The sequence below is a fragment of the Microplitis mediator genome, chromosome 10 (assembly GCF_029852145.1).
Source record: "Microplitis mediator isolate UGA2020A chromosome 10, iyMicMedi2.1, whole genome shotgun sequence".
In the NCBI taxonomy this organism is placed as follows: domain Eukaryota; kingdom Metazoa; phylum Arthropoda; class Insecta; order Hymenoptera; family Braconidae; genus Microplitis; species Microplitis mediator.
This window is the reverse complement of record NC_079978.1, coordinates 1798386-1824477: the sequence shown is the minus strand read 5'-3', so window position 1 is coordinate 1824477 and position 26092 is coordinate 1798386. Positions and strand designations below refer to the sequence as shown.

Here is a 26092-nt window from a genome sequence, read left to right as displayed (position 1 = left end):
TATAGCCGTGATGTATATATGTTTGTATGTTGTATGTAGACAGCGGCAATACAGGCATGTAAGTACACAATGTACGTTTATAAAGGTTGATATTATACGTATATATATATATATACGAGCGCATTACACGCAAGACCCCGATACAAACACGATACGAGGGGGCGTTCGATCCACTAGTTGGTTGAGACGCGGCAATTTCTAACACCGGAAGAGGCTTTTAAGCCTCCGCAAGTCCCCAGGATCACGCGACATCATGAGTTACCAACTTTGTACCCGTGGAAGCGTTGCCAAATCTCTTTTAGCGCTCGATGCGCGGTCTTTGCCGCGACACCGCTATCTCGCTCGATAGCTTCATCGGATCCCACTTCCTCCTCTTTCTTTTTGCACTCAACTTAACTTAGCATTGGATGGTATGGCTCGAGAGAAAAAGAGCTGGGAGTAGAGACCGATTGGAAAGCCTCAAGTCCGTCTTCGGCAAATAAAAGCTGAGGCGGAAAACAAAGATCGAGTGAGCGAGTGCTGCGAATAAGAGTAGAGTTTGTTCGTGAAATGCTGAACCGACACCACACAGACTATCGTGTGGTGTGTGGTGTCAGTTAATGCAAGATAAAGAGAGCGAGTGAGAAGTAACGACTGGCAGTAGTAAGAGAACAGTACGAGACTTTGCATCTGTATCGGAGTAAGTACGAGAGAGCTGAGACAGTGAGGAACGGCATCAGCAATAGCAGGCACCAGCAGGCAAGCAGCCTTTGGGTTTGCGCTCTGCTCAGTACATATACACATACAGTGAGTTGGGTATTTGTGGGCCGACAAGGGGGGTGCGGCGTAGTTTGAGGTCGTCGGCAGGCCCAACTACAACCAACCAGGCGGCCATCAGCCGTCATAGAGAGACAGGATGCGAGGGTCCGCGAATGAACACGGAATGAGAGACCGCTTTTCGCTGGAATTACGCGTTTGAAGGTGTGCGTGAGCGTCTCTCGCGGTTACTCGCGATAAAATTTAAGCTCTTTTATATGTATATATACATTTATACATATTGTATACAGTGGAACGAGAGAGAGAGTATTTTTATTTTCTCACTCGACTGTTATGTGTGTTGCGCAGCAGACCACCAAACGTATTGGTGCGTATTATTGGTGAACGAACGGACGTCAGCCGTCGGCTATGGTGTTGTTTTGTAGTGGGTATAATAAACCACGGGCGAGAGAAAGAGAGTAAGTAAGTAAGGAGAGAAAAAAATAAGGAAAAAAAATAAAAAGGGAAAGAAAGAAAGACAGTTGAGGGATCGAAGACTTAACTCAGGTATACGAACTTAACTCCCGAACCCGCCGATAGCCGACTGCGACGCGTTTCGCTCGCGGCGCCGCGTGCAAGGCCCAACCAACTACATAACAACAGCGTACACAGCAGTGCGTGCGTCCGCTTTTGTATAAGTAGAAAAAAAAAAAAAATATATATATATATATATATATATAATAACAAAATAAAGAAAGAAACGAAAGAAAGGAAAAGAGAGAGAAATGTCGGGAGAGAAGGAGAGTGAGAGGTTCCGAGGAAAAAGAACAACACGCGGCAGCTGGTCGTCGTCGTCGTCGTAGTCGTCGTCGCCGTCGTCTCTCCATACCATACCGTAGCATAGCATGCTCTTATGCTTACTTACTTACTCTCCAGCACGGCGTGTCGTCTCGCCGTCGAGTGCGACACTTTGCAAGGGCCCGCATAGCATGCCTCCGGTGATCGTCGCCTGGATACGACAACCGCGAGTCTCAACGTTCAATAATTCTCGTGAAAAAAAGGCGTTATAAAAAAAATTCACACACTCATGTACACGCACGCTCGCACACACACATGGGCATGCACGGCCACACATATGTACTCATCATCGCCCGTATGTATCTAGACACACATTTACAAGCGCTAATAGCTGCGAAACTCTCTCAATCCCTATCTCTCTCTGACTCATACTCTGACTGACTCACTCACCCACAGCTCAGTTCCACTGGTTGTGTCTCCCGCGTTAATACGCAGCAATATTAACCCGTGAATTCCTCGTGGAATTTCTCAACGGGAGATTAACTGATAATTATATGCAGCTATTTAAATCGCACGTGTGTCGCTGACGTTGAAATTTAGTCTCCACTCCTACTTGCCTATATATTTTTATTTCTCATATTTATTTTTTTATTATTATCATTATTGTCATTATTATTCCATTCTATATGATATCCCAGAGACGAAGAGAGATCTTCTTTCAAACTCTGAACCCACGCATCTTTTATATATTTTTCCTTTCCCTGCAACTCATCATCAAATCAATTCCCCTTTCCTACTCATCCACTTAAACTCAATACTTGCACGTGCGGTGTATGCCTATATATACACTTTGTACAAAATATATATCAAGTTTAAGTTTGGTGTCTCTCCAATTACGCGCTCGGAAGCCCAACGCGACGACGTTGCCGATTACTCGCCGCGCGCTATATGTAATGCACACATACATCCATATATATATATATATATATATATATATATATATATATATATATATATACACGTACACCATCAGCCAAGGCGACCTATGCCGAATTTTCTGCTCAACAACTGGAAAGTCTCCAGACGCGATAAAGAGGCGGGGTTTAATTTACCAGAAATATGCGAGAGAGTTGACCGCCACCGTCGCCGTCATCGTCTTGGTCTTGGTCTTAGTCTTGGTGAGTCGTTACACGTCTTTTGTGCACGTACCGAGAGGATACATATCTTTATAGACGTTGTTGTCGCTGCTATATATATACATACATAATACCTCTACCTACAGCCATAGGTATATATATATATACGTAATGGTGTACAGTGTATTGTATATAGCGGAGGTGGCGGACGAGGAGAAAGAGCGGAGCCATCCTCTTTAGAAGACCCTTAACCCTGCGGGTGACGCTCGGTCGGACGAGCCATCAGACAAAAGGGTTCGCCGGAGTTGAGAGAGAGTCGGGTGTCGAGGGAAACGAGGGGCCACGAAGGGGAACCAACGAACGAACGATACGATACGAGCACCAGCGGAGAGAAGAGACGAGGGGACGGGCAGGAAGTTCGCGATGCGTGACTCACCGAACCGACCGAATGCATGGAACCCGCGGTTCGCGTTCGCGCTTCTCCCTCGTTATTTCTCTCCCCTTCCATTTGCACCCGTCTCCCTCGCTCTTTCTCTGCAGAATAAGCATTACCTTGTATATATAGAGCTCTCTACATATATATGTGTATATATGCGGGTATGGATGTATATATATATATATATATATATATATATAGCTCCCGTCCCCCGGACGTCGCTGGCTCGATAGCTCTCACGTACGTTCCCTCGTCGCGGACGCCTTTGTTGTTGTGTCCTCTGTACTGCTGCTGCTGCTGCCTATCGCGTTATTTCACACTCCCTCGCGCGGCGGTCCGCGTGCGTGCACGCGTCGACTCTGCTGCCGCTGTGCTGCTTTCATTATTTTTCATTTTTTTTTCTTATTCACTTTTTTCTCTCTTTTATATTTATTTTTTTCTTACACACGCTCGGAGTTGATGTAGAACACCGAGCGCAGTGTGTATGGCTGCTCTTGCGATCGAGTACGAGAGCGAGTTGCACGAGAACCTGAGTCGCACATGAGGGGGACTCTGAGGGTGCGGTCGATGGGAATACATGGAGCGAAGAACCGTTATGGTCCTACTGGCGATTGTGTTGATGACAAAAGTCCTCGAGTTACACTACTCAACTCTTTCGCTTATTGTACAATTGTTTTCCTAGCTCGAATCGTCTTGTATTGTGATTATAAATCAAAATTATTTTTATGATAATTGTCAAAACCAGTTACGTATTTACTCCGTCAATTAACTCCGCCGTTGACTCATTAATTTTTATGATATTTCTTTTAGTACTTAATTGAAACTGGAAGTTGATTGAAATTTGGATATTTTCTGGTATTCGCCTGTAAATTTTCGTAAAAAAAAAAATTTTTTTGGGACATTTGTAATTATAAGACACAGCATTCAAAATTGAATAGTATTATTATAATTACATCATTATCAGAAGCCGTGATGTTATTTTAACTATAGTGGAGTCTGATAATGCGTGATATTAAACGAAATGTCGATTATTCATAAAATAACGTCCGTGAAATAAAATAATCGTTAATAAAGTCCACGTGTCAAAGTCTACCGTATAATCAAGAACAAACAAGCTCATTTGATAATTACACCGTGCTTTGTCGCAATTATAATTTTTAAGGATCATTAAATCCAACAGTTCCATCCATATTATTATTTCTCCAAGCATACAATACGTATTATACGTAACTACAACTGCCTACATCTCAACCCTTCAAGCATAATCCTCATCCTCGTGCATCCTATTCAATCACCCCAACAACCGCTTTAGAAAAAAACTAAAATAAAAATGCTGATCTCAGAAAATAAAAAAAATAAAATTCAACAACCATCAGGGAAAAAAAAAAAGAAATAAAATGAAATGAAATAAAACCCATTCGCGATCTTGGGAAATAAAAGGACCGAAAGTTGGTGGGTTCTCCTCCTCTTATAACGAGTGAATTTAGGGTGGTGCACGTCGTGGTAATAACAAAAGAGGAGGGCGCGGATGGTCGAGCGCGTTATAGAGGCAAGTCTGCTTGAGTTGGACTGCTGGCTGTGTGTCGGGGGGTTGTGTTCAGAGGGGAAGACACGACGACGACGACGACGACTACGACTACGACTACGACTACGACTACGAGTAGTACGAGTACGAGGAGAGAAGCACAGAAGGGTATGAAGGGTAAGAGACGAACCCTCGGGGGTTAGGGACGAAGTGGTGCCAGGGGAGAAGACAAGGAGGGCAATGGAGAGAAGCAGCGGCCGAGGGAAGGCGGTGACCCGCGGTGCCTGTCTACTACTGCTGCTGCTGCTGCTGCTGGCCGCGTTTCCAGACCCGCAGCTCTAGTGGCGTTATATAGCGTGTAGGGTGGTGTAGCGCGACGTCGACATAGCACACTCTCTGTGCTACACTACACTACTTCACTCCACTCTGTACTGGGTAATGTAAGGCGTGAGCGGGTGCCGTGGGAGCAAAAGAGACGGAGAGCCACCAGAACGCGGCTGGAGATGGTGCAAGGGGGGAGTACTGGGAGACGGAGGTAATTTGAGCGTCACACGCTGAGCGAGCGGCAACGACGAACGAACGAACCAGCAACCAAGCAACCAACGACGAACGAACCTACAGCCATACCAGCCAACATCTATGTGCTACATAAAGAGCCCCAACTCCACCCTTCCGCCCCCTTATGTATCCGAGCGACCCATCGCGGAACCTACGACGCGACCCATGTACAACGCGTCCCAAAAGTCCTTTACCGCGGCCAAGCCAGTTCCTGCCGCTCTTCTCCCCTCATCCCCCGACGGCTCGCCCCTTCAATCTCATTTCATCTCTCTCATCCTCTTCTCTTTTCCCTCTACTCTATATCTATTCGCCTTTCTCTTTGTCGACTCTTCGCTCTGCGGTGGATCCGCTTCTAACCGCTTCCACTTCCTTCGTACGAACCATTTTTACTTTTTTATTTCTTCGTTTTTCTTTTTTCTCCGGTTAAATTTGAATTTCCCGCTGGACCTGTTCGCCAGCTTAAGGATTGACATTTACTGTGTTTTTAAGTCTCTCTACTGTCTATGCTTCTAGACATATGTAAATATATAGATATATATGCATGTGTTATCTCTCTGCAGTCTAGATATCGTGATAACGAATCAATAGGTCGAAGGTTAGAGTTTAAGATTAGAAAAAGAAACAGAAATACATTGAAAAAAAGTTTGAGAAACTAATTTGTCGTTTGGTTTTTAGTTCACGGCTCGTTAAGTTTTCTCTTGTGATGATCTGCCGTTTTTTATTATTATTTTTAATTTTTGTGTTTTTATTTTTGATGTTCACGCACACGTAGAGAAGACAGATACATGTGTTTTAAAAGGACAGAACCAAGCCCTTGGTAGAAGATTTTTGTCGATTCTGCTAAAAGGTCCTTTTATTATTATTATTTTTTTTCTTTTATTCCCTTATTCTTCTCCTCATGAATGGGTATATATCTATATACATAAACGAGGAGCTTGACTTTTTTTCTCTTGAATGTATCAATACAACACGGATTCCTCCACTGCCAAACATATTGATGATTTACGAGCGCACACTTTAAATCCGTATAAAAAACGGAGTAACTCAACCGCCTAATTTTCATAATTAATTCTTATAAATTTTTTTTTTATTAACTCGCTCACAATTTATTTTTATTCCTCTAAAAAATGCTTCACATGAAAAATTACGAGCGTGTAATTGTCGGCAAACAAGTGCCGATAAAAGTGTGATATAAAAACGCATTAAAAACTTTATTTACTTAATTTTTTGTTTCCTGTTATTTTTTTTTTTTCCTTCCTTTTTTTAAAACAAACATTAATTTCGATTTCTCTTATAAATATCGTATGAGATTTAAAGGTCAAAGCCGCGTCATTTCAGCAGCCACCGGTAGTATACCTAGAGCGCGGAGTCGATAACATTGTGAGTAAAGCCGAATAATCCTGGAGATAGATGAGCGAAGATACAGGATCGAAAGTACCGCACACTCTCATAGATGCCAAGCACGTCTGTCTTTTGGGGCTGCCTGTGTATATATTACCCGCCGTGCAAACATACATATACACACTCGTATATATATACATCTATGTACTCACTATACATACATATATCAGTACCATACACCCCATAATATCGCCAGGTCTAAAATACACGTAAAGCAAGGGTGAGACAAGTAACCGGAGGATGAACGTGAGCAATAGAGGTAGCGGAATAGACCAGAGAGCTTGGTTTATACCTCAGTACATACCCAGAGCATGTAGACCCGTGGTGCTGCTCATACATATAACCCGACCATCCTCTTTGTATATATATATGCATGTGTCTTTATGTATGTATGTATAGAGAGGTAGAGGTTAGGTTGAAACGCGCTTCTGGCCGCGAGACTCGGGTCACTTATGTATGCGGCGGAACAGACCTCGCGGACTCGCTGCGCACCAGATCCATAGTTAATTGCCAGGCTAATCTCTATTCGCGATTGCCCGAAACCGCTCGTAAATCCCTATCGGCCCGTTGGCTGCACGCACGCGGCAGTGCAGAAGGGGCCGTTGTTAGTATGCTCGTTGGTTCTGTATATATATATATATACATATATATATGGATTGGTTGGATGTCCATGTGCTAGCTAAGGGCCAAAGGGGATATACTCTGCACAAGCGGGAGTAAGATAGAGCGAGTGATAAAGACAAAGAGGATAGAAGGGAAGTGCACACTAGAGTAAAGCGCAACATTACAACCCAGGACTAGGGCGTTATATATATGTATAGATATAGATATATGTAGGCATTGTATATATAGCAGAAACAGCAGCAGCAGCAGTATAAGGTAGTAGTTGTCGTGGGTATAGGGGTGTGCCCTCTTGCCACGTCGTTCTCAATCTCCGAGTCCATCTCTTGGATCCCTCGCGCAACACTACGGGCGATCGATATCGTCCGGCGATCGATTTACCGTTAACGACGCCGTACCGGGACACATACAGACACACGGGTACTCACACAGAGGCAAGGGCGAGTAAACCGAGGGGACCTAAGGGGGCTCGGGGGCCAGAGACAGGAGAGAGTTAACTGTGTATTGATGTAAGTTTGTGTGTGTGCGAGGGTTATTCACGAGAGAGTGCGCGAAATCGCCGAGTTCCGGCCCCTCTGCTTCCGGTCACGAAAAAGCAACTTCGAAAAATGCGAGTGCGAGTACACAACGTCGATGAGGACGAGGACGACTGACCACGATCGCTGCGACGGTGAGGATGATGCTCCGCCGAATAAAATGAAAATAATAACAATGGCAATAAAAGTAAAAACAAAAAAACGAACGGTGAAGAGGCAAAAGAAGAAGAACGAGAAGGAGGTGAAGGAGGAGGAGGAGGAGGAGGAGTAGAAGAATAAAAGAACGTGGATAGCCATAAGTGACAGGAGCGCTGTGGAATAATAATAAATTGATGGGTCTTCTTATCCCTCTTCGTCTTCAACTTGTTATTCTTCTTTATCGTTAGTCCTTTCTTTCTTTCTTTACTCCGGTACTTTGCGAAGGATGGGTGTGCAGCGACCTCTGCGCTTTGAGCCGATTCGCGCGTTTGATATTCCGGGTTTACTGTTCCCACACCGTCCTATAGTCCACTCACTCAATATTTCTCTTCTCGTCGTGGCTCCCCTTTGTCGTCTATATACATATATATATTTATATATATACATACGTACATATATATGGAGGTATCGGCAAACTCCCGGCCGTTCGTCGCGCGCGTTTGGACGCGTGGATGGATTATAAAAACCGTGCACACACACGCTGTTCCATCGCGAAAAAAATTTCGTATTCCAAAGTAATACAAGAAAGACAGCAGCGGAAGACTGAAGAAAGCCAGAGTTGCTAAAGTAAAATAAAAAAAAATAATAATAAAATAAAAATAAAGGTAGAGATAAAAAATAATATCTACACATTGCACAAGTGTATGTATAACGAGGGTGCGATAAAAAGAGAGAAAAAAATAAACAAGTTAACTAGAGGCTTTGGAGGACGTTACGTTGAGTCTACTGGTCGTCGTCGGCTCAGCACCAATTAGAAACGAACTAACCGACTGGAACGCTAGCTGCTAGGTTGTTATTGCGTTTTCTCTCTTATATACATCGTGCCAGTGATTGTTATCGTACCAACGAGAATTGCGCGCTAACGGTAGCGGCGCGAACACTAAAAAAAATAAAACTTTTAAACTCGGAGTAATTTCGTACGTAATATACTCGCGGACTTGGGGGGAAGAAAAAAAAATGATATTTATGTACCCATAAGGCTGTAAAGTCATCAGTTAATGGTTTAATTCAGCACGTGAACCTGTTATATTATTACACTGCGGTACTGACAGAAATATAAATACACACATGAATTAGTCAGTTGGTAAATTAAGCCCGGAAATCACCTCTTCGTTTAAGGCAACCCGATGACGCGGCAACGTGGCCTCGTGGAATCAACTCTCCTCCTCTTTTCTCCCCTCATTTATCTATCCATCTATCCGTATATATTGTACATAGATACAGATATAGGTATATACATACATACATTTACGATATACTCTATCTACGTCGTACCTCTGCCCTAACACAGCGTGTTGCGACGTCACACTGCGTTTATGACCGTGACGTACCGCCGAGGGGCAAGGCGGAGCTCAAGGATCGGAGGAAGCGGCTCAAGAATAACGAGCTCTGCAAGAGAAAACACGTGTACATATATATACATATATACATCCGTGAGGTTTCGCCACTGGCTACATCTGCACACTACTTGGCCAATACTCGTGCTCTTACTCATACCAATACACAACAATATGTACAATAATGCAGCGTAGGCTAAGCTCCAAAAGCCAAGTTCATCGCGCAGTTAACTGCCGCTCCTCAACACAATCGCCAGAATTTATACACACAGTTACTTATTTTCTCAATATATTCCCAGAGTTTTCCTGCAGCGTAATCTACATCGAGCGTAAAGGAATCAATGAATCAATGACACTGGCTCCACTGAAAAATACAAAAATAGAGGGAAAAAAAAAGAAAAATAAGAAAATGTATCGCGTTATTATACTCACTACCGTTATAGCTGACACTATAATGGCAGTTTTCCTCTTACTTTTAATCTCATAATTTTATTTCACAGTATCGCAGTATTTTTTTTTCTGCATCAACTGCAAAAATAACTGGCATCAGCAGCAATGTCTGAGTTAAGCGAACGTGACGATCGGATATGGCACGTAGCACGATTGATAGCACATGAGATGATGGCATGACGCAGAATGAACTAGTTACATTTCACGGGGATCGATAGAGCACGTGGCACACTCATCGATAAATCTAATCGATAACAGTACATACATACTAGTTTACACCATCGCGCCACCACGCAACCAGCTCTTTCGATACTACACTCCCTCCTGCTGACGCTTCTGCTGCTGTACCATATCCACATCCAATACACCACACTCGTGCCGCAAGATTATTACACGTCGGGTTATTAAATTGTATTGGAGAATAATAATAATAATAATAATAATACCTATGGATATGTATCCATAAATAGATATAGATCATGTGTCAAGTGATAGCGCTAGTAACATAATAGTATTATTAGGAGTAGCATTTATAGACATATAAAAGTTGTAACACATATTAGAAGTAGTATAGTGTGTTTTTAGTCAACACATAATAGAGTGTGCTGACAACTGTTGGGATAGTTCCGCTTTAAAAAGAATACTTTAAAAGCCCGAGGGTTTATAACGGACTGCGGGGTAACCGGGAGAGGAGGATGAGGCTGAAGCAGAGGAGGAGGAGGTGGAGGTGGGGTGGGTGGGAGGAATATATAGGACGGCGCATAGTACAGGGAAGGAAGAACTACATATAGAGGTGTAACGAGCAGAACTCGACTCACGAACTCACTCCCAGTTTTTAGTGGCAACTTGTTGCTCTATACCCATTCATACAGCTCTAACTCCCATTACGTCACGTCACATCAACTTATAATAATGGTAATGGTTACACCCCCGGCTTCATCGTGATACCTCTCTATTTCCAACAAACCAAACACACAATCTTGTTTCTCATTCTTCCTATCTTCCGGTTATACTCATGCACATATCATTCACACTCATACTCACTCACACACGCACGCACACCGTGTACATTTATATTGATATCTACTCGGTCATATCATCACACATTATCGCTCCATGCTCCATGTACATCAAAACTCTAATGATAAATCTATCCACTAACAATGCATATTAAATTCACTGCTCAGACAATTAATTATACACGCATTTGTGTCTATTAATTTTACCACCTTTTTCCTCAAAGTTTGTTTACTTTTTTTTATTTTATTTTACTTTTTTTTTTTTTATTTATAATGCTTTGTAATTTTGCTGACGGAAATTACTCGCGCTCGGGATGTTCGCACATCGGGGCTTAAAAAAAAATCTCTGCTTCAGAGAGAAATGGAAAATGGAGGTAAAAAAATTAAACGATGGCATTGTCGATGAGTGTGAGTCTGTGCATGTTTCTGGGGTATCTACATATATATATATATATATATATGTATTTGATGAGCACGAGAAAGATGAAGAGATGTAGTTACGTTCCGCATTCTTCGTTTTATGCTCCCGTTCTGCGCAATTTTGCCATGCAACGCCGATCGACCGGTATCATGTATGTGTACATGTCTTTTAAATAAAACGGCATCAGATCCTCACGCAGTTTCAACTCGTGTCGTGAGAAATATAGGCGCCGTCGCGGCGCCAAACCAACCTCTATCTGTATGTGCATATATATGTATATATATTCGTCCTTGTTGCACTCGCCCGAATCGGTATCATCCCGCCAAGTCAACCCGTCTCTTTATTTTTTCATCTATCCATTAACTTTTATTTTTATTTTATTAAACTTTGTTTTTTTTCTTTCCCCTGCTCCAATCGCGCCGCTGATCCCCTGGATTTCCACATACATCTTGATCATCCGTATTCAGATGAGCTACCTGCCATAACGTATATAAATTCCATCCCTAAATCGCTGTCTTAAAATATTCACGCATTTTTTTTTTCTCTCATTTTATTCGACGCAACTTTTTAAAATTCAATTGATTATAAAATGAAAAAAATAAATATTAAATTGCTTATAATGTGCACACGCTTTATGAACAACATCACGTGTTGAACAATCATGTTTATGTATATCTGTACATATATATATATATACATAAACACTTGGAGTTTAAATAGATTTGAAATTGCCACATCTCGGGTGCTATATAAATGCGCCGGTTTAATTTGAATAATAACTACTACTATTACGTTAACGCTCTCGATGGCATTGAATTCACACGTCTGACCTTTTTTATTTTTTATAATATAACTCCTTATCAATATCAACATTTTCGCTTTTTTAAAGTCCCAACACCCAACACATTCTATTCAACAATTTATTGAAACCTTTTAGTTTTTTTTTTTTTATTTCAGTCTCCAAATTAAAATTCCTCCCATTCCATCCAATTATTAATTAACAAAATCAATACATCCTTTTTTCCCTTTTTCACTTAAAAAAAAAAAAAAAAAAAAGTTATTAAAAGATGGCTCGCAGTCTTGAAGTGACAGTTGCATTAAAAAAATAGTCTAACGTTAAAATCCGTCAATACATCTGAGTAACATAGATATGCACACACATATATATGTGTACACAGATGTAGATATAGGATAGTGATGTGTGTTTTCTCAGTCGTTTTACTTGGACCTGATTCCCCGGTCGTCTCGCGTCTCAAGTACGTGACCGGAACGTCCGCGTCGGCTTTTGCCTTTCGGTGCTGCCGTACGAAAAATAATCTGAGCCGCGGTCGCTTCGGTTTCCTGCGACTGAGACACTTGAAATATTCTCGCGCTCGTTATTCACACGCACACATATACATGTACATACATATATATGCACAGCATATATAGATAAACATATAAGGCTACTTTTATTCTGTATGCCAGTATGCCGGTTAGTTATATTACTACTTGTGAGTCGTGGTCGTGTCTGTCATATGTCCCCCTCCCCCCTGGCATTTGGTGTGCGATCATGATTACTACACTCTACTCATATAAATACGACTGGTATATGTGAATAATAATAATACATATTACATATATATATATGTATACATATAAGACGAAACTGGCGCATAGGGAGAGAAAATACAAGGAGGGATTTGGGTGTCTCTGTTAATCTGGTCATGTCTTCTCTCCTCACACTTTCTTTCTCATCATCTCCCGAGTATATTCAGATCTCACATCTCCCATCTGTATACTCCATCATTCTCATCCTCATCTCTTTTACAGTTTACAGGCTACTATATCCATCCAGTATCCACCAACACAGACTGAGATTCTCTGAGTTGAGTTGAGTAGTCTTTAGTCCTTACAACAACTTCCAATAGACCGGAGAGGATCCTTCTGAGAATCGGCTCGCGTGGTTTTTCGGCGACGACCACGACTAAATAACAACCATCCGTCCCATCGTCCGAGCCGATAGAATAAATGAAAGAAAGAGGAAACGCGTCCGGAAATTTCTAAGAACGTATCCTAAATTTTTTTCACCCCGGCGATAAATTTATTCCATTCAATCTTTCCCGGTTCTTATTATTCATCACGTTAACTAATTAAATTAATTAATCATCACGGTTGTTCTTTTTCACTGATCGTCGGCAATTAGGGTTAAATTTAATTAATTAGAAGGTGAATAGTCAGCCGGGCTTTGAATTTTGATTTTCGGTTTGGATTTGGGTTTTAAAAAAATTAATGCACCGGAATTAATTGTTGGACGTTTGGCGTTAAATTTTGAATTTCGTGCAACGTCAACAACAGAAAGTTAAATCCCTGGAGTGGATCTTGAGAGGCGAAACACAGAAAGTTACGTTACAAGGAGGACGTCGACCCGGGATCACAAGCAAACTCGTACGTTACTGGGATGAGACGCGCGCGAAATGGGTCCCCGCGAGGCGTAACGTTAAACATTTTCAGGGCCCCGGGCACGTCAGAGATAGAGGATTGCTTAGAGGATAGAAGATAGGAGCTACAGAGTTAGTTAGCAGAGCCAGCAGCAGCCTCGTAACACTTGGCTTTGGCTCTGTGTGTGTGTGTGTGTGTGTGAGTATACGGACTACGTGTACCACCTCATACTGCCTACCCTATTTCGCGTCAAGCTGCGCTCACAATGGTTTTGTTCGCGGAAAAACTCTCTATACAATAATAGACAATAGATGAATAGATCTGTGTCCTCGCTCTTTTAAACCCACGAACCCAACAAATCCCATTAATTTTGTCAACCGTTTCGGCTGTCAAATATACAATCTCAATTACATATTTTCCAACATGCTGCACATGACTCCAAAAATTGATTCTCGGAAGGCAGGCGATATGATAAAAAATGTTTTTTCAATTCCATGAATCTGAAAGTTTACAAACGCGTTATGTAAATGAATTATTTAAAAAAGTTATTGATGAGAAAAGTGAAATTTTTCTTTTAGAGCCGCATCGGCGAAAGATGAATCTCATAGTGCAGTAATTGATCTGACAATAGATTCATACAACTAATTAATGGGATAAACGCATTAATGACGATGACGTAAGTGAAATACGATGTGAACACACCCAAAGGCCCGAGTAGTCGCCCACCCGCGTCACGCAGACACGAAAGCGCCGGGTCTCTCGGTGTGTTCGCGAGGCCACGTTGCACACGTCCGTGACGAGCTCTCTCTTCTCTTTGCTCTGGCTCAACTCTGGCTTCCTCTGGGATCCTCCTCGCTCCCTTGGCCACCGCTTTGCCACCATCGTCGTAGTAGTCGTCACCCCGCCGTCACCGCCACCGCGTCTCCCCATCGCAGAAACTCTCCCTAGCCTCTTGGTTTCGGACCTGAAGACCGAAGGCAGATCGATCGCACGATTTTCCTTCTCTGGATTTTCCGCCGCGGTCACCCCGTAGAGCCAAAGGGAACACGTCAGGCTGCTGCAGTACTGCCAGTAAACCAGCCGTTCCAGTATAAAACCAGCACCAGTATCTCGCGATTCTTCACCGCCGCGGATTCTCTCTCACGACACCCTCGGGGTACTTTTTCCCCAGCTGCTGGCCCACCCTTTTTTCCACCCCGCAGCGGCATCGACTATCCTACACTCTCTCTTTTATTTTTTTTTATTCCTTTCCCGCCCTTATATATCCCCTCGACTCTGTCTATCGCCTTTACCTTTTTTTGCCTCTCCTCGGCTCGTTTCGGACTTGAACGCCGAAAGACCAGATCGATCGACCAATTTTTTTTATCTCGCGTTTCTCCTTTTTATTTTTGAGTTTCGTTGCTAACCGCGGCTCGATTGCATTCCTATTTTGTTTGGATATATATCTACAAGAAATATATACATTTTTTTATTATTTTTATCTCGCCTTTTTTCTTCAAGAGTTTGCGTATTTTGAATAATGATTTATGACCAGACTATGTAGGGTTTCTTAAAGATTGATGTCACTCATTTGTTAGCTCTTATAGCCGCGTCCTTACATTAGTTCCACTCCTGATATGCGTATCTACATACATATATATACAAACACATACATACAGACACTACAATATTATACTATGTATGTCCATATGTATACAAAGATATATATCGCAGTAGAGCAGCGGCCGAGTTTTCATTTGACCTATTATTTAAACTCATACTTAAAACCGATAGCTCCTTTCCTCAAATTAAAATCATATTAAATATCATATCGTTTTATTGAAATAAAATTAAATACTTTTCTCTCGCCTTCTTTTTATACATATATATGTACATACTCGATCGATATGTTAATTTAATCACTTTATTTATGGCTCTGGATAAAAAAAAAATTACCAACTAAAGTTGGCGTCGTTTCAATGACAAACTTTTCCGAAAAATAAACGTCAAACTTTGGTCAGCGTAAAACAGAACAAAACAAAGCAAAACAAAATAAAATGTTGTTTACATTTTTAAATCCAAAAATTGTAAACTCTGAAATATCCCCGTCTCTTGTATTGTCTTTCATACGTACATACATATATATATGTACATCCAATAGCATGTTAATCTATATATTGTAGAGCTGGCTCGATCCACTCGACAGCATCGGCAAAGGTTCATCCGCGATTCTAGCTAGGCCACTTTAGTCCGCGTACCTTCTATCTATATAATACATAGTATGCACATATATATCGTGAGCCAATAGCATATATATATATAGAGGTTGCTACGTGTACATATGTACTGGCCTCAGTGGCAGAGCAGAGAGGACCAGAATGTCGTTGTCGTCGTCGTAGTCGTAGTTGTCGCAGGCAACGAGATAGAGAGAACTGTGCAACAAAGACGGACTGAGGACTTTAGGACAAGGACACGGGGAGTTGGGACGAGGGCGCGGGAACGCCGATGCCTTTGGAAACGCGTCGGTTCCCTGGCACTACTAAGTATAGACGTCCTCGCGACGCCAGCCGTCAATATACCACCCCTAACTAACCTCCATCCCTCTGGCATGGTTCTGCTGCTGCCGTTGCTGCTGATGCTCTATACATATACAGGGCATCTCTTCCTCTCACTCTGTATATATATAGATGGTCGTAGCGGGTGGCATGGGGTAGTTGTGCCAGTGAGATAGCCAGTGTCTCGTGAGTCAAAGGGAGACGGAGAAGACAGGCATCAAGAGAAACCCGACAGAGAGGGAAAATCCGTCGAGGCAAACGAGGACGCAAGCACGAAACGCCGGATGGACATGGCGCGAGGGAGAGAAGGTCAGAGTGCACGAGAGTGTGCGAGGGAGTTGGCATCAACATCAGTAAGAGTAGTAGAACTGATGGCTGGCTGGCTGTGTGTAGAATAGAGCTCACTCTCTGAGCTGGAGAGCTGAGCTGTGTAGAGAGAAACTACTGTACACCTTCTCACTCAGTCTCTCACACTCAGCCCTATCTCTATCTCTATCTACACTCTCTGGCATCCTATATCCTATCCGATGGTATCCTGGCTGTTCTACCCTAGTCTCCATCGCGTACTCCTCACCCAACTCATCCTTCTTACCCCCCAATCCGCCCCATCTCCATCGTCTCTGTATCTCGAAACCTTGCTCCTCGTCGCTGTCGTCGTCGACACTGACATCGTCTTGTCCTATAGTACAAACTATAAATACAGATATACTGGGCAATACACTGAGCAGCACAGTAGGGCTAGTCGTCGCGACATAACGCCTGTAAGCTCAGAGGCATCCCAAGGCCCGCAGGCATGCACAAAGGGGACAAGGGGAAAAGGGACGCAGGTTTAGGACACTGCGGATCTATACACACACACATAGATATATAGATATATATGTATATGGATCTTGATCCTTTCACGGTAGTCGGAACGTGTAGCTGTGTGCAAGTAAACCGAGGGACAGAGACGCACACATCAGGAAGAGAGCGACCTCGGCTTTCACGTCCTATCCCAGCATCCTCACTCTATTCGACTATCCCGCGACGTAATCAGCGAGAGAGAACCTCTTACCGACCCGCGCCTCATCCCCGATACCTAACCGTAACCCTCCTCTTCCTCCCGCCGCGTCCCTTCGCCCTCACTACAGTCGTAGTCGTCGCCCCGCAAACATCGGCCCCTTTAAGCCCACCGCCCACTACCGACCGATCCTCACCCACCACCCATCACCCAACACCTACTCTCACCCTCATTCCACTTACCTAACCCGTCTTTCGCGCTATAGTTGCATCACCCTTATACATAGATATATATATATACACATATACATATACATATATATACTTGGTATATATATAGCGCTCTTGCGTCCAGCACGATGCACTCGGCGCTCGTCCGAAAAGCACCCTCATAAACTCAAGCTCGTCGAGCGGCATCACGACCCACACCAGCTGCCACTATCCCTTTTTCTGCGCCTTTCTTTGCTCCCACTGTGCGACAGTCAAACTCTATATCTATGCACACGTGTGAATACATATTATATTATATCGATGTAGACGTAAATGTGTGTGTGTGTTGTAGATAATATAATAGAAGCGGACACTGGGATGCTGCACACACCCAATCCGTAGAGTGTCTGGATGTGCTTTCCGATGGTGTTCGGAGTAGAGAGCAGATCTTTCGTCTATGCGCTGTAGCGTCGTCCAAATATAGCAACACGGGAATTCTTTTTCTCGAGCCGGGTATTACGAGATTTCCGGCACTCTCACTCACTTCCGAGTTATTTGCAATTTTCTTTGTTGCTTTCTTTCGTCAAGCTCTTCCTATACACTATATACCCATTCCCCGTTGGTAGTCACGTTGTGCCTGCGCATTGTCGCTCGATGCCATCAGACTTGTTTATTTCTAGGGATAAACAAGTTTAATGGGTTAACAGGTTGATTATCATTATCATTATTATCATCATTGTTATTATTGCGATAAAAGTTTTAACCCAGTTGCCGTAATACACACTGTTTATTTTTCTTCGTACTTTTTTACTTTTACTTTACTCCCTCTTCTATATTTCATTCTCGATCTCCGTCTCCGTCTCCGTTTCCATCTCCATCTCCATCTCTATCTCTATCTCTGGCTCCTTTTTTTAGTCCGACTTTTTGTTTGTGTGCACTACTATTCTGCTTTTTCAGCTGGATTCATATCAACTCATTTTTCTCGTCCACTCCCTTTCGTTTATTCTTCCGTCACTACTCCATCCACTCCACACTCTCTCCTTGATGTCTGTGTACAGTAGATGAGTGTACTGTCTACATATATACAGTACATAGAGTGTATCTATATCGTCATAATTTTATGTCAGTATATATATATACATATAGATAATATAAGAAGAGTAGTTTGGACTCTCATTGAAAACCGGCTTGGCTCTGACGCTTCCGTGAGCGTGCTCGCAGTGTGTATTATCGTCTCCTCGTCGTCTTAACTTATTTTTCCTCCACCTCATCGTCTTCAGCACTGTCTCGGTTGCTCGTCGTCTTGGCTGCAAAGTACATACACAAGTAAAGAGACATCAGCATTATATAGAACCAGCAAGAAAGCAAAGTGAACCAAGCAGCGAACTCCTTCGCGGTACCGAGTACACAAGCACTTACGTCACTCGGACTTGAGTTCACGCCAGTTCCACTACCATATCAACGACTCAACTTCTTGTGCTTTCTCTTGCCCACGTTCGTTCTCAACTTTTATTTTTTTTACTTTTTATTATCATTTAGTTTGTTTTTTTTTTTTGTTTTTAAAACGCCCGCCGGTTCTACAATATTATTGATGATACACCAAACTCCGGAAATACTTAATTAGCCCGAGAATTCTTTCAAGAATTTTATTTATTTTTATTTACTTCTTAATCTACACTTTGCTGTAATATAATTTATCAATTTTCAAATCAATTATTTATTCAAACTATCAATTTTACTAACGCTTCCATTTAATTAACTAATTAATTAAATAAACATTAAATCAAAATAATATACGTAAATTATCGAGGCAATAATATCTGGAGTTAATAATTTAACAGTACTCTGAAAAAAAAAAAAAAAATAATAATAATATATATATAAAGTCTTTAGCTCTCTCAGAAGAAAAAGACAGCAGAGTTCGCGAGCTTGAAACTCTTATAAGAACTGACGGTCAGGCAATCAAGAATAAAGTGGCAAATCGTCCGTTAAATGAAGACCGAGGGTTTAACGCTCGTTTTCCTAATGCCAGCGTACAAACTATATAGTACGTCGCGTATAGAGTACCCATTAACTATTAGCGCGTATACGATGTCTATACCACTACACCTACTACTCCTACAAAGAGAGTAAAGCAGCCTACACATACACGAGCGCAGTGTGTAGGAAGACGGAAAGGATCGCGAGAGGATAAGAGAGAGAGAAACGGATGATTAGATGAGTGGCGTCGCGACGCCGAGGGACGTTGGCTCAACTCTCTACTCTCTACTCCGGATTGCGATGGGTTTAATCGCGTTCCCTTGATGTACACACGAATACACACATGACGCAAGTGTATGGGTCGCGAACCGAGAGAACATCTCTGGCTTCTACATCACCTTGCTCCTTCTCCCTCGCTCCCAATCTATATTATTCAGGGCATTTCTCTTCTCTCCATCCCTCTCTCCCTCTCCCTCTCTCTCTCTTTATCTTGCCTGGTTGATGTTCATGTGTATACAGTGTTGGTGATCGCGAACACGGGCGCGACTGCCGCTTATGTGGGTCCGAGCGGCTTATGTACGCCCGCGAGAAACACCTATGTGCCGTATCCCCTGTGTACATAGCCAAGCCATGCCAGGGACTACGGGCTAGGTACACTCTACACCCATCCTAGTATCCCCGGTAATACTGGGTACTAGGTAACCGTCGTGGACGTCGAATAGCGGTTCGCATATTCCGAGATGTTTCGTGCATGCTATGCTACACTGCTTGTACTAGTCGACGAGGGTTTAGTTAGTTAGGTGCTGTGTTATATTCATGATGAGAATAATGCTAACAAAAAAAAATAATAATAATAATAATAGTTCATATTTTGTAGATGATAATAATATGTAATAATGAAAATTGTTTGAATAAGTATTTATTCAAATTAATTTTAAATTAGCCGGTTTAATTTTTTATAAATTGTTTTTATCAAAAATTTATGATTTTTATTCATTTATTTTTTGCAAAAGCTGTAAATAAAAGAATATAGATGAGAAGCTGTTGTATATATGTATATATAGGATGAGAACAAAGTGGGAGAGGAACCACGACGATCGCCCTTGACTCCAAACCAGATACTTTTATCCGTGGCGAAATGCGCGAGTAGAGTCAACTCTCGAGGCGATGATTCGCGTGTTTTTGCTGGCCGCGCACGAGCGAACGTTATCTCGTCGAGGCAAACGCACGCTTCGTCGGATGAGATTCACGGCGAACGTGTGGTGAAGCGAAAGCAAAGAACCATGGACACATTCGCTGCTGATATTCTCACACACTCTTCTGGTGTTATATCCTATATATGTATAAATACTAGCGAGTGGTATTGAAGAACTGAAAAAGATAAAGACAGAACCCAGCGCCGAAGACTACGCATTTTTGCGCCGCGTGATATCGATAAAGATTAAGTCTTGCTGTGTCCAATCGCTCGTCTTTCACATGCAACTTTATATACATGTTTAAAAATTTTTTAAAAATACATGTCGAGATATATGTATATATTTTTTAGATAGGAAATGATGAGTACAGTGCGAGCTTGTTATTGTTGCTGCTGCAGACACGTTTTCGTATGATTACTCAATGCGATAAACGGGTGTACACTTGAGACTAATGTAATGAAAAAAAATAAAAAATGAGGGAATAATAATTTTAAGTAAAAGATAGATATTATATAAAGTGTTATGCGCGAATGTTGAGAACCACTGAGCGCAGCTGCCGCGGTGGCAGTATCTCCGCGTTGTCTGCTCCCTCATACCACCCTCGCCGCCTTGTGTCCCACGTGGGCGACGGTCGAAGGGGTCGCTCACGGAATGAGGGTGACGCGGGGATATAGGATAGAGGATGGAATATATAGATATATATATATATATATGTGTATATACATGTATGTATATATAGAAAGGTCGTATCTAAGTATGTATGTATGTATGTATGTGTATGTATAGTGGAGTAACGTTACGCGAGAGAAACGAACACGAGCTCAGAGGCAAGAGAGCGCGGTGTGGGAAACAGATATATAGAACAAGAGAGCAGGCCGAGCAGTGAGAATAGGGCCCGAGGGGGTGGCCAACACCACCGCACACACTACCACCCACTGGACATCTTCTAGTTCCTCCCTCTGCACTTTACTCCAACACACTAGTCTGTCCTTTATCCTGAAAACTGCTGCTACGTGTTTTCTCACGAGGAAAAGACGGAGATGAAAGCCAAGAAAATAGAGCCCGAGGATAGAGAAAGAAACCCAAGGAAAAAAGTAGAATAAAATAAAAAAAGACGTGTTCGTTCCAAGATTCCGGCGAGGGTGGAACCTCGACGCCACTTCGACGTCATCTTCTCTCTGCCTGGCCGCGTTACGGAAAATTGCGACGCGTCCTCTACTTGGTCCCTCCTTGAAACGGAAAAAATAAGAAAACCAAGAGCCAGAAAAAAAAATAACGTATAACGATGAAAAAAAATCTAGAATAGAGGAAAAAACAATAGTTTAAATTTGTAAATGAGACGTCCGAGTGACGATATTCTCACGTACTTCCCGTAAATTTATTTCGCCTACAGAATATTCAGCAATTAGTGGAATACGACGTGCGATAATAATAATAAAAATAATAATATTTAAAAAATATATGAGAGTATACACGAGAATAAAAGTCATCAGTTAAGTAGACTCGGTGTTTTATGATGAAAAAGAAGAGCGTAGGTCAAGATTGTGCTTACAACTTGATTCTTTCTCTCTTTCTCTTCCGAGTCCACGTGAGCACGTGGCCGTATTTGCGAATATAACTTTCTGCCACGAGTATTTACAGATTATTATTGTTATTATTATATTCCATCTCAGTTAGACACACATATTTATCCATTTATGAAGTGAGCTGGTTATTAAACTGCTTTATCGGCTGCAAGAAAATTCCTCCCTGCCTTTGCCTATTTTATCACTTTTTTATCTTCAGTTTCCACCGGTAAAACAAATTTCTCTGTACTGACTGTCGACTGCTATCGCGCAGCAGATAAATGAATTAACCTGGGATTTTTCTAATTTTATTCTAGCCAGAAGTCATCAGATCGCCGACATGGGTGTTGAACAATCAGCGGGGAAACAGTTTTGAGTATGCGAATTTTTTGGCGAGCCTGCTGCTGGGACAAGGCTACAATGCATACGTAGTAAGCGGATATGCATCACGAGAGCAAACGACGTATGACACGTCGATGAATCCCTGTCCTTACATGCCAGCAACTGCGAAAACATCTTCAGCATCTGAGATACCTCCTGGGTCGAAATATCAACTGAAACCGCCACCGCAATTCCAGAGTAAATTGCTGATAGAAATTGAGCAAGAGCGGTTGGAAAAAATACAAAAAGAGGAAGCAGATAAACAAGATGAGCAACGGAAGTTAATTAATGTACCGTTAATTCTATTTTGTTAAGAATTCATTCATTAAGAAATGGAATAATGAATGATGATGATTAAAATATTCATTATTCTGTTAATAATTGTTTATAAAAAGGGCCGCTATTTGAGTATTTAATTGTACGGTTTGTTTGTTAGGAGCGGGAACGCCTTCCAGCAGACGAGTTCTGGGGGCACCGAATGCATGCGTGGGTTGTCGTGTTACCCGAAGCAGGTGGTCCTCGTCGTCAGGAAGTACTTGAGCCCTTTTTTATAGAACCCTCGTCTGGGCAGAATTACCCACTCGACAATCACCAGACAGATCTTTTGTACCATGGGGTTGAGAGCATTTGGAACGATCGCAACTACTGGGTCAATATGCAAACTTCCACCGCGATTTGCTCTCAGATCGACTGGACTCTTCGCGATAACTCGCTCTGGGAGAGTATGCTTCCCGGTGAAAGTGCCGAGGACCAAGAAATTAAAGCCGATAATGACGACTCGCATGGACATGTGGACAAACATTTAGATATGCCTACTTCTTATGTTGAGCAAATAGACATTCAATCGCTAGGTCTGCTATTGTATATTCTTTTTATGAACATTAATAATAAACTAAAGAAGAAGGTTTACTTTATATAGATTATGAAAGGCGTTTTCCGAATGGGAGGAAGACAATGATGTTCAAAAAAACAAAAGTCGAACTTTTTGCTCCCTATGTCCAAATGGACGGTCTCATTGAAAAGATAACGGTATACGAGGATTATGAATGCAAAACAGTTACCCACGTGTACGAAAAATATTCAAATCGAGGCGATAAACTTGTACAGTCGACTTATTATGATGATACAGCTATCAGAGTTGATTTATATAACCGCGGACGACCTGATGCTGTGAAAGGTAATTAATAAATTAATTTAACAGAAGAATAATATTTATCACTTAATTATTTAAATAATATTTAAATTATTATTGACTTTATTTCCTTGTTTGTCATCTCAAGTAATTAATTCGCCAGACAACTAAATTATAGCCACTTAACAGCGACATTTTACCCATTTTTCATTACCGTTTACAAGATGTTTATCTTAAATTCAAATTTGTTTTTTTTATAAGTTACTTTCTAGCCGATTTTTAAAAATTATCCGATAGTCAAAATCAACAGTTGGTTGTCTAAAGGTTTTTTTTTAATCTTTCAAAAATTACATGACTGTATCGTTACGTTTGTTATAAAAATTCATGTTAAAATTATTCGAAACGTCATTTTGACGTTTGAAATTCAGGATATCAATGAGATATCTTTTGTTGTCTTAAGTTACGTTCGAACATTAGGGTGGGGATTGAAATTCTTTTACTACACGAAAAATTTCCTGACTATTTTTGAAGTCTTGTAATTATGAATAAAATTAAAAATATTCTTATGAGTAATTTTGGATTAAAATAATTAATAATTATTTTTGATAAAAAGAAACTGTGTTCTGAATGTATAGTGATGTTACAGTATCAGTGCTGGGTTTAATAAATTAAATTTAACTTTCAGAGCATCACTATACGATTGACGGTGATTCAGTAACCGATGAAAGGACTCTAGAATTTTATGACGTAGTACGTAGTGATGGTCTATCCAAAATCAAAGTGCACCCACTTTATCTCACCCAACATTACGTCGGTCGCAAGGACTTCCTTTATTATCGGTAGATTTAATTAAACTCCTCACGATAAATAAAAAATAAACTTTCAATATTTTTTTTCCAGGAATGTCGAATTTTTACCACAAGCATCAACTAAAAATCACACTTACCACCGTGAGATTTCGGTAACTAAAAAATGAAAATTGCATAAAATATTTGTAAGAATAAAAAAAAATTTTGTTTGTATAGAAAATAACTAAAAAGTTAAACAGAAATAATAAACAACCGGCCACGAAAGACATAGCGATACGTGAATACTGTATATCAGAAAATAAAATAGAGTTGAAGTATCACTACAAAGATGATGATGTCACCAGAGCGACCCGCACGTTCATAAAACCAGCAGACCGTGGGGATCGGCTGGTGTTTAAACCAGAGATTACTTATGGATACAACGTATTTATTTACATTTCATTTTATTTATTTATTTAAAAATATTATACATATTACTGATGATTAAAAATATCAATATATTACAGCCAGATCCACTAGCTCCGTTGGAGAAGTCGTTGGATTTATTTAATTTACTTGAGACTCAGTTGAAAGAAGAAGAACAGTCGGTTGTTTATGTTCGTGACGCCGAGAGATTGATTCATAATTTTTTAAAATTACGTAAAAGTGAACACGGTATTCCAAAATTAACGGTCTCGGAGTTTGATCGTAATAGAAATGATGAAGCCAAAGCTGCGATGTTTGCTCACGTAATTTTTTAAATTAAAGTACACAGGGTAGAAGTACCGTTTCTGGTCACTGCTCCATTTTCCGACACTTGATACTTTTTTTTAATTAATGAAAAAGTCCAAAATAAAATTTCCATTTTGTTAGTGGGATAAAAGTATCTCTGAACACATTTTTAAAATTAATTTTTTTATTTTAATTTTTCAAGTGTCCAAAACTGGTTCTAAAGTGACCAAAAACGGTACCTGTACCCTGATTATTAAAATTAAAAAATTAATTAATTAAATAAGTCGATTTAATTAAATACTTGAACAACTTGTAGGAAGAAATGGTGCGCAAGGAATCTGAACGTCAAGTTGAAGAGGAGATAGATTATTTGCAACCGTATTTAGCACGTCTCGGTAATCCTGACAAGTTAACTAAGAATCAAACGGTTCAAGTACAACAAGAGTGCCTCAATGATTTTAAAGAAACTCTAGTGAACCGTGCTAATAGTATTTGCCGTAAATTCCAAGTAATCCGACAAAACTTTGAAGAATTACAAAGTCAATTAGCTCAAGTAATCCATTTAATCTCGCTCTTTTACTCTGTTTTTTTTATTTTAAATTAAAATATTGAACTTTTAAACAAACTGATTTTTTGCTGTTCCTCTTTCGCACTTAGCTAATTAACAAATAAGTTAATTTTTTTTAAATTCAACAGGCAGATGATTTATCGAAAGAGGAAGAAGAGAGACTTATTGCGGACGCAACTTTAGCTAATTTTGAAATGCACACACTGGATGTGAGATTAAAACGACACGTTAATTTGTCATCAGCCCGATATCAATCAATGGTCAACAAACTTAAAGCACATCCACGACTTGCTTCTCTTTCAGAACAATAATAATAATGGTAAGTAGTAATATAATTGATGATAATTCGTTTTGTATGTTTTTGTCTTTTATCCAAAATATTATTGAATTAACAATTTAATTTGTCTCGGTTTTT

The 26092-nt window shown here is 41.0% G+C and overlaps 1 protein-coding gene across 2 annotated transcripts; it reads left to right on the top strand.

Moving 5' to 3' along the window:
• Positions 1-25988, top strand: LOC130676510 (dynein regulatory complex subunit 7). Of its 2 annotated transcripts, none has more exons than XM_057482787.1 (10): positions 1-58; positions 22394-22747; positions 22894-23308; positions 23377-23634; positions 24275-24428; positions 24490-24550; positions 24615-24821; positions 24905-25126; positions 25426-25662; positions 25806-25988. In XM_057482787.1, exons 1-10 carry the CDS (start codon positions 11-13, stop codon positions 25986-25988), a joined length of 2139 nt encoding a protein of 712 aa, XP_057338770.1. In that variant the 5' UTR covers positions 1-10. The 2 variants fall into 2 exon arrangements, with proteins under 2 accessions (XP_057338770.1, XP_057338771.1); XM_057482788.1 differs by lacking the exon at positions 1-58 and adding an exon at positions 18687-18829.
• The last annotated feature ends 104 nt before the right edge of the window (positions 25989-26092 follow it).

Coding starts and splice junctions, on each gene's coding strand:
- LOC130676510 (XM_057482787.1), top strand. CDS start 11: ATGTATATATGTTTGTATGTTGTATGTAGACAGCGGCAATACAGGCAT. Junction 22,748..22,893: donor AGCAACGGAAGTTAATTAAT/GTACCGTTAATT, acceptor TTTGTTTGTTAG/GAGCGGGAACGCCTTCCAGC. Junction 24,822..24,904: donor AGATTACTTATGGATACAAC/GTATTTATTTAC, acceptor AATATATTACAG/CCAGATCCACTAGCTCCGTT.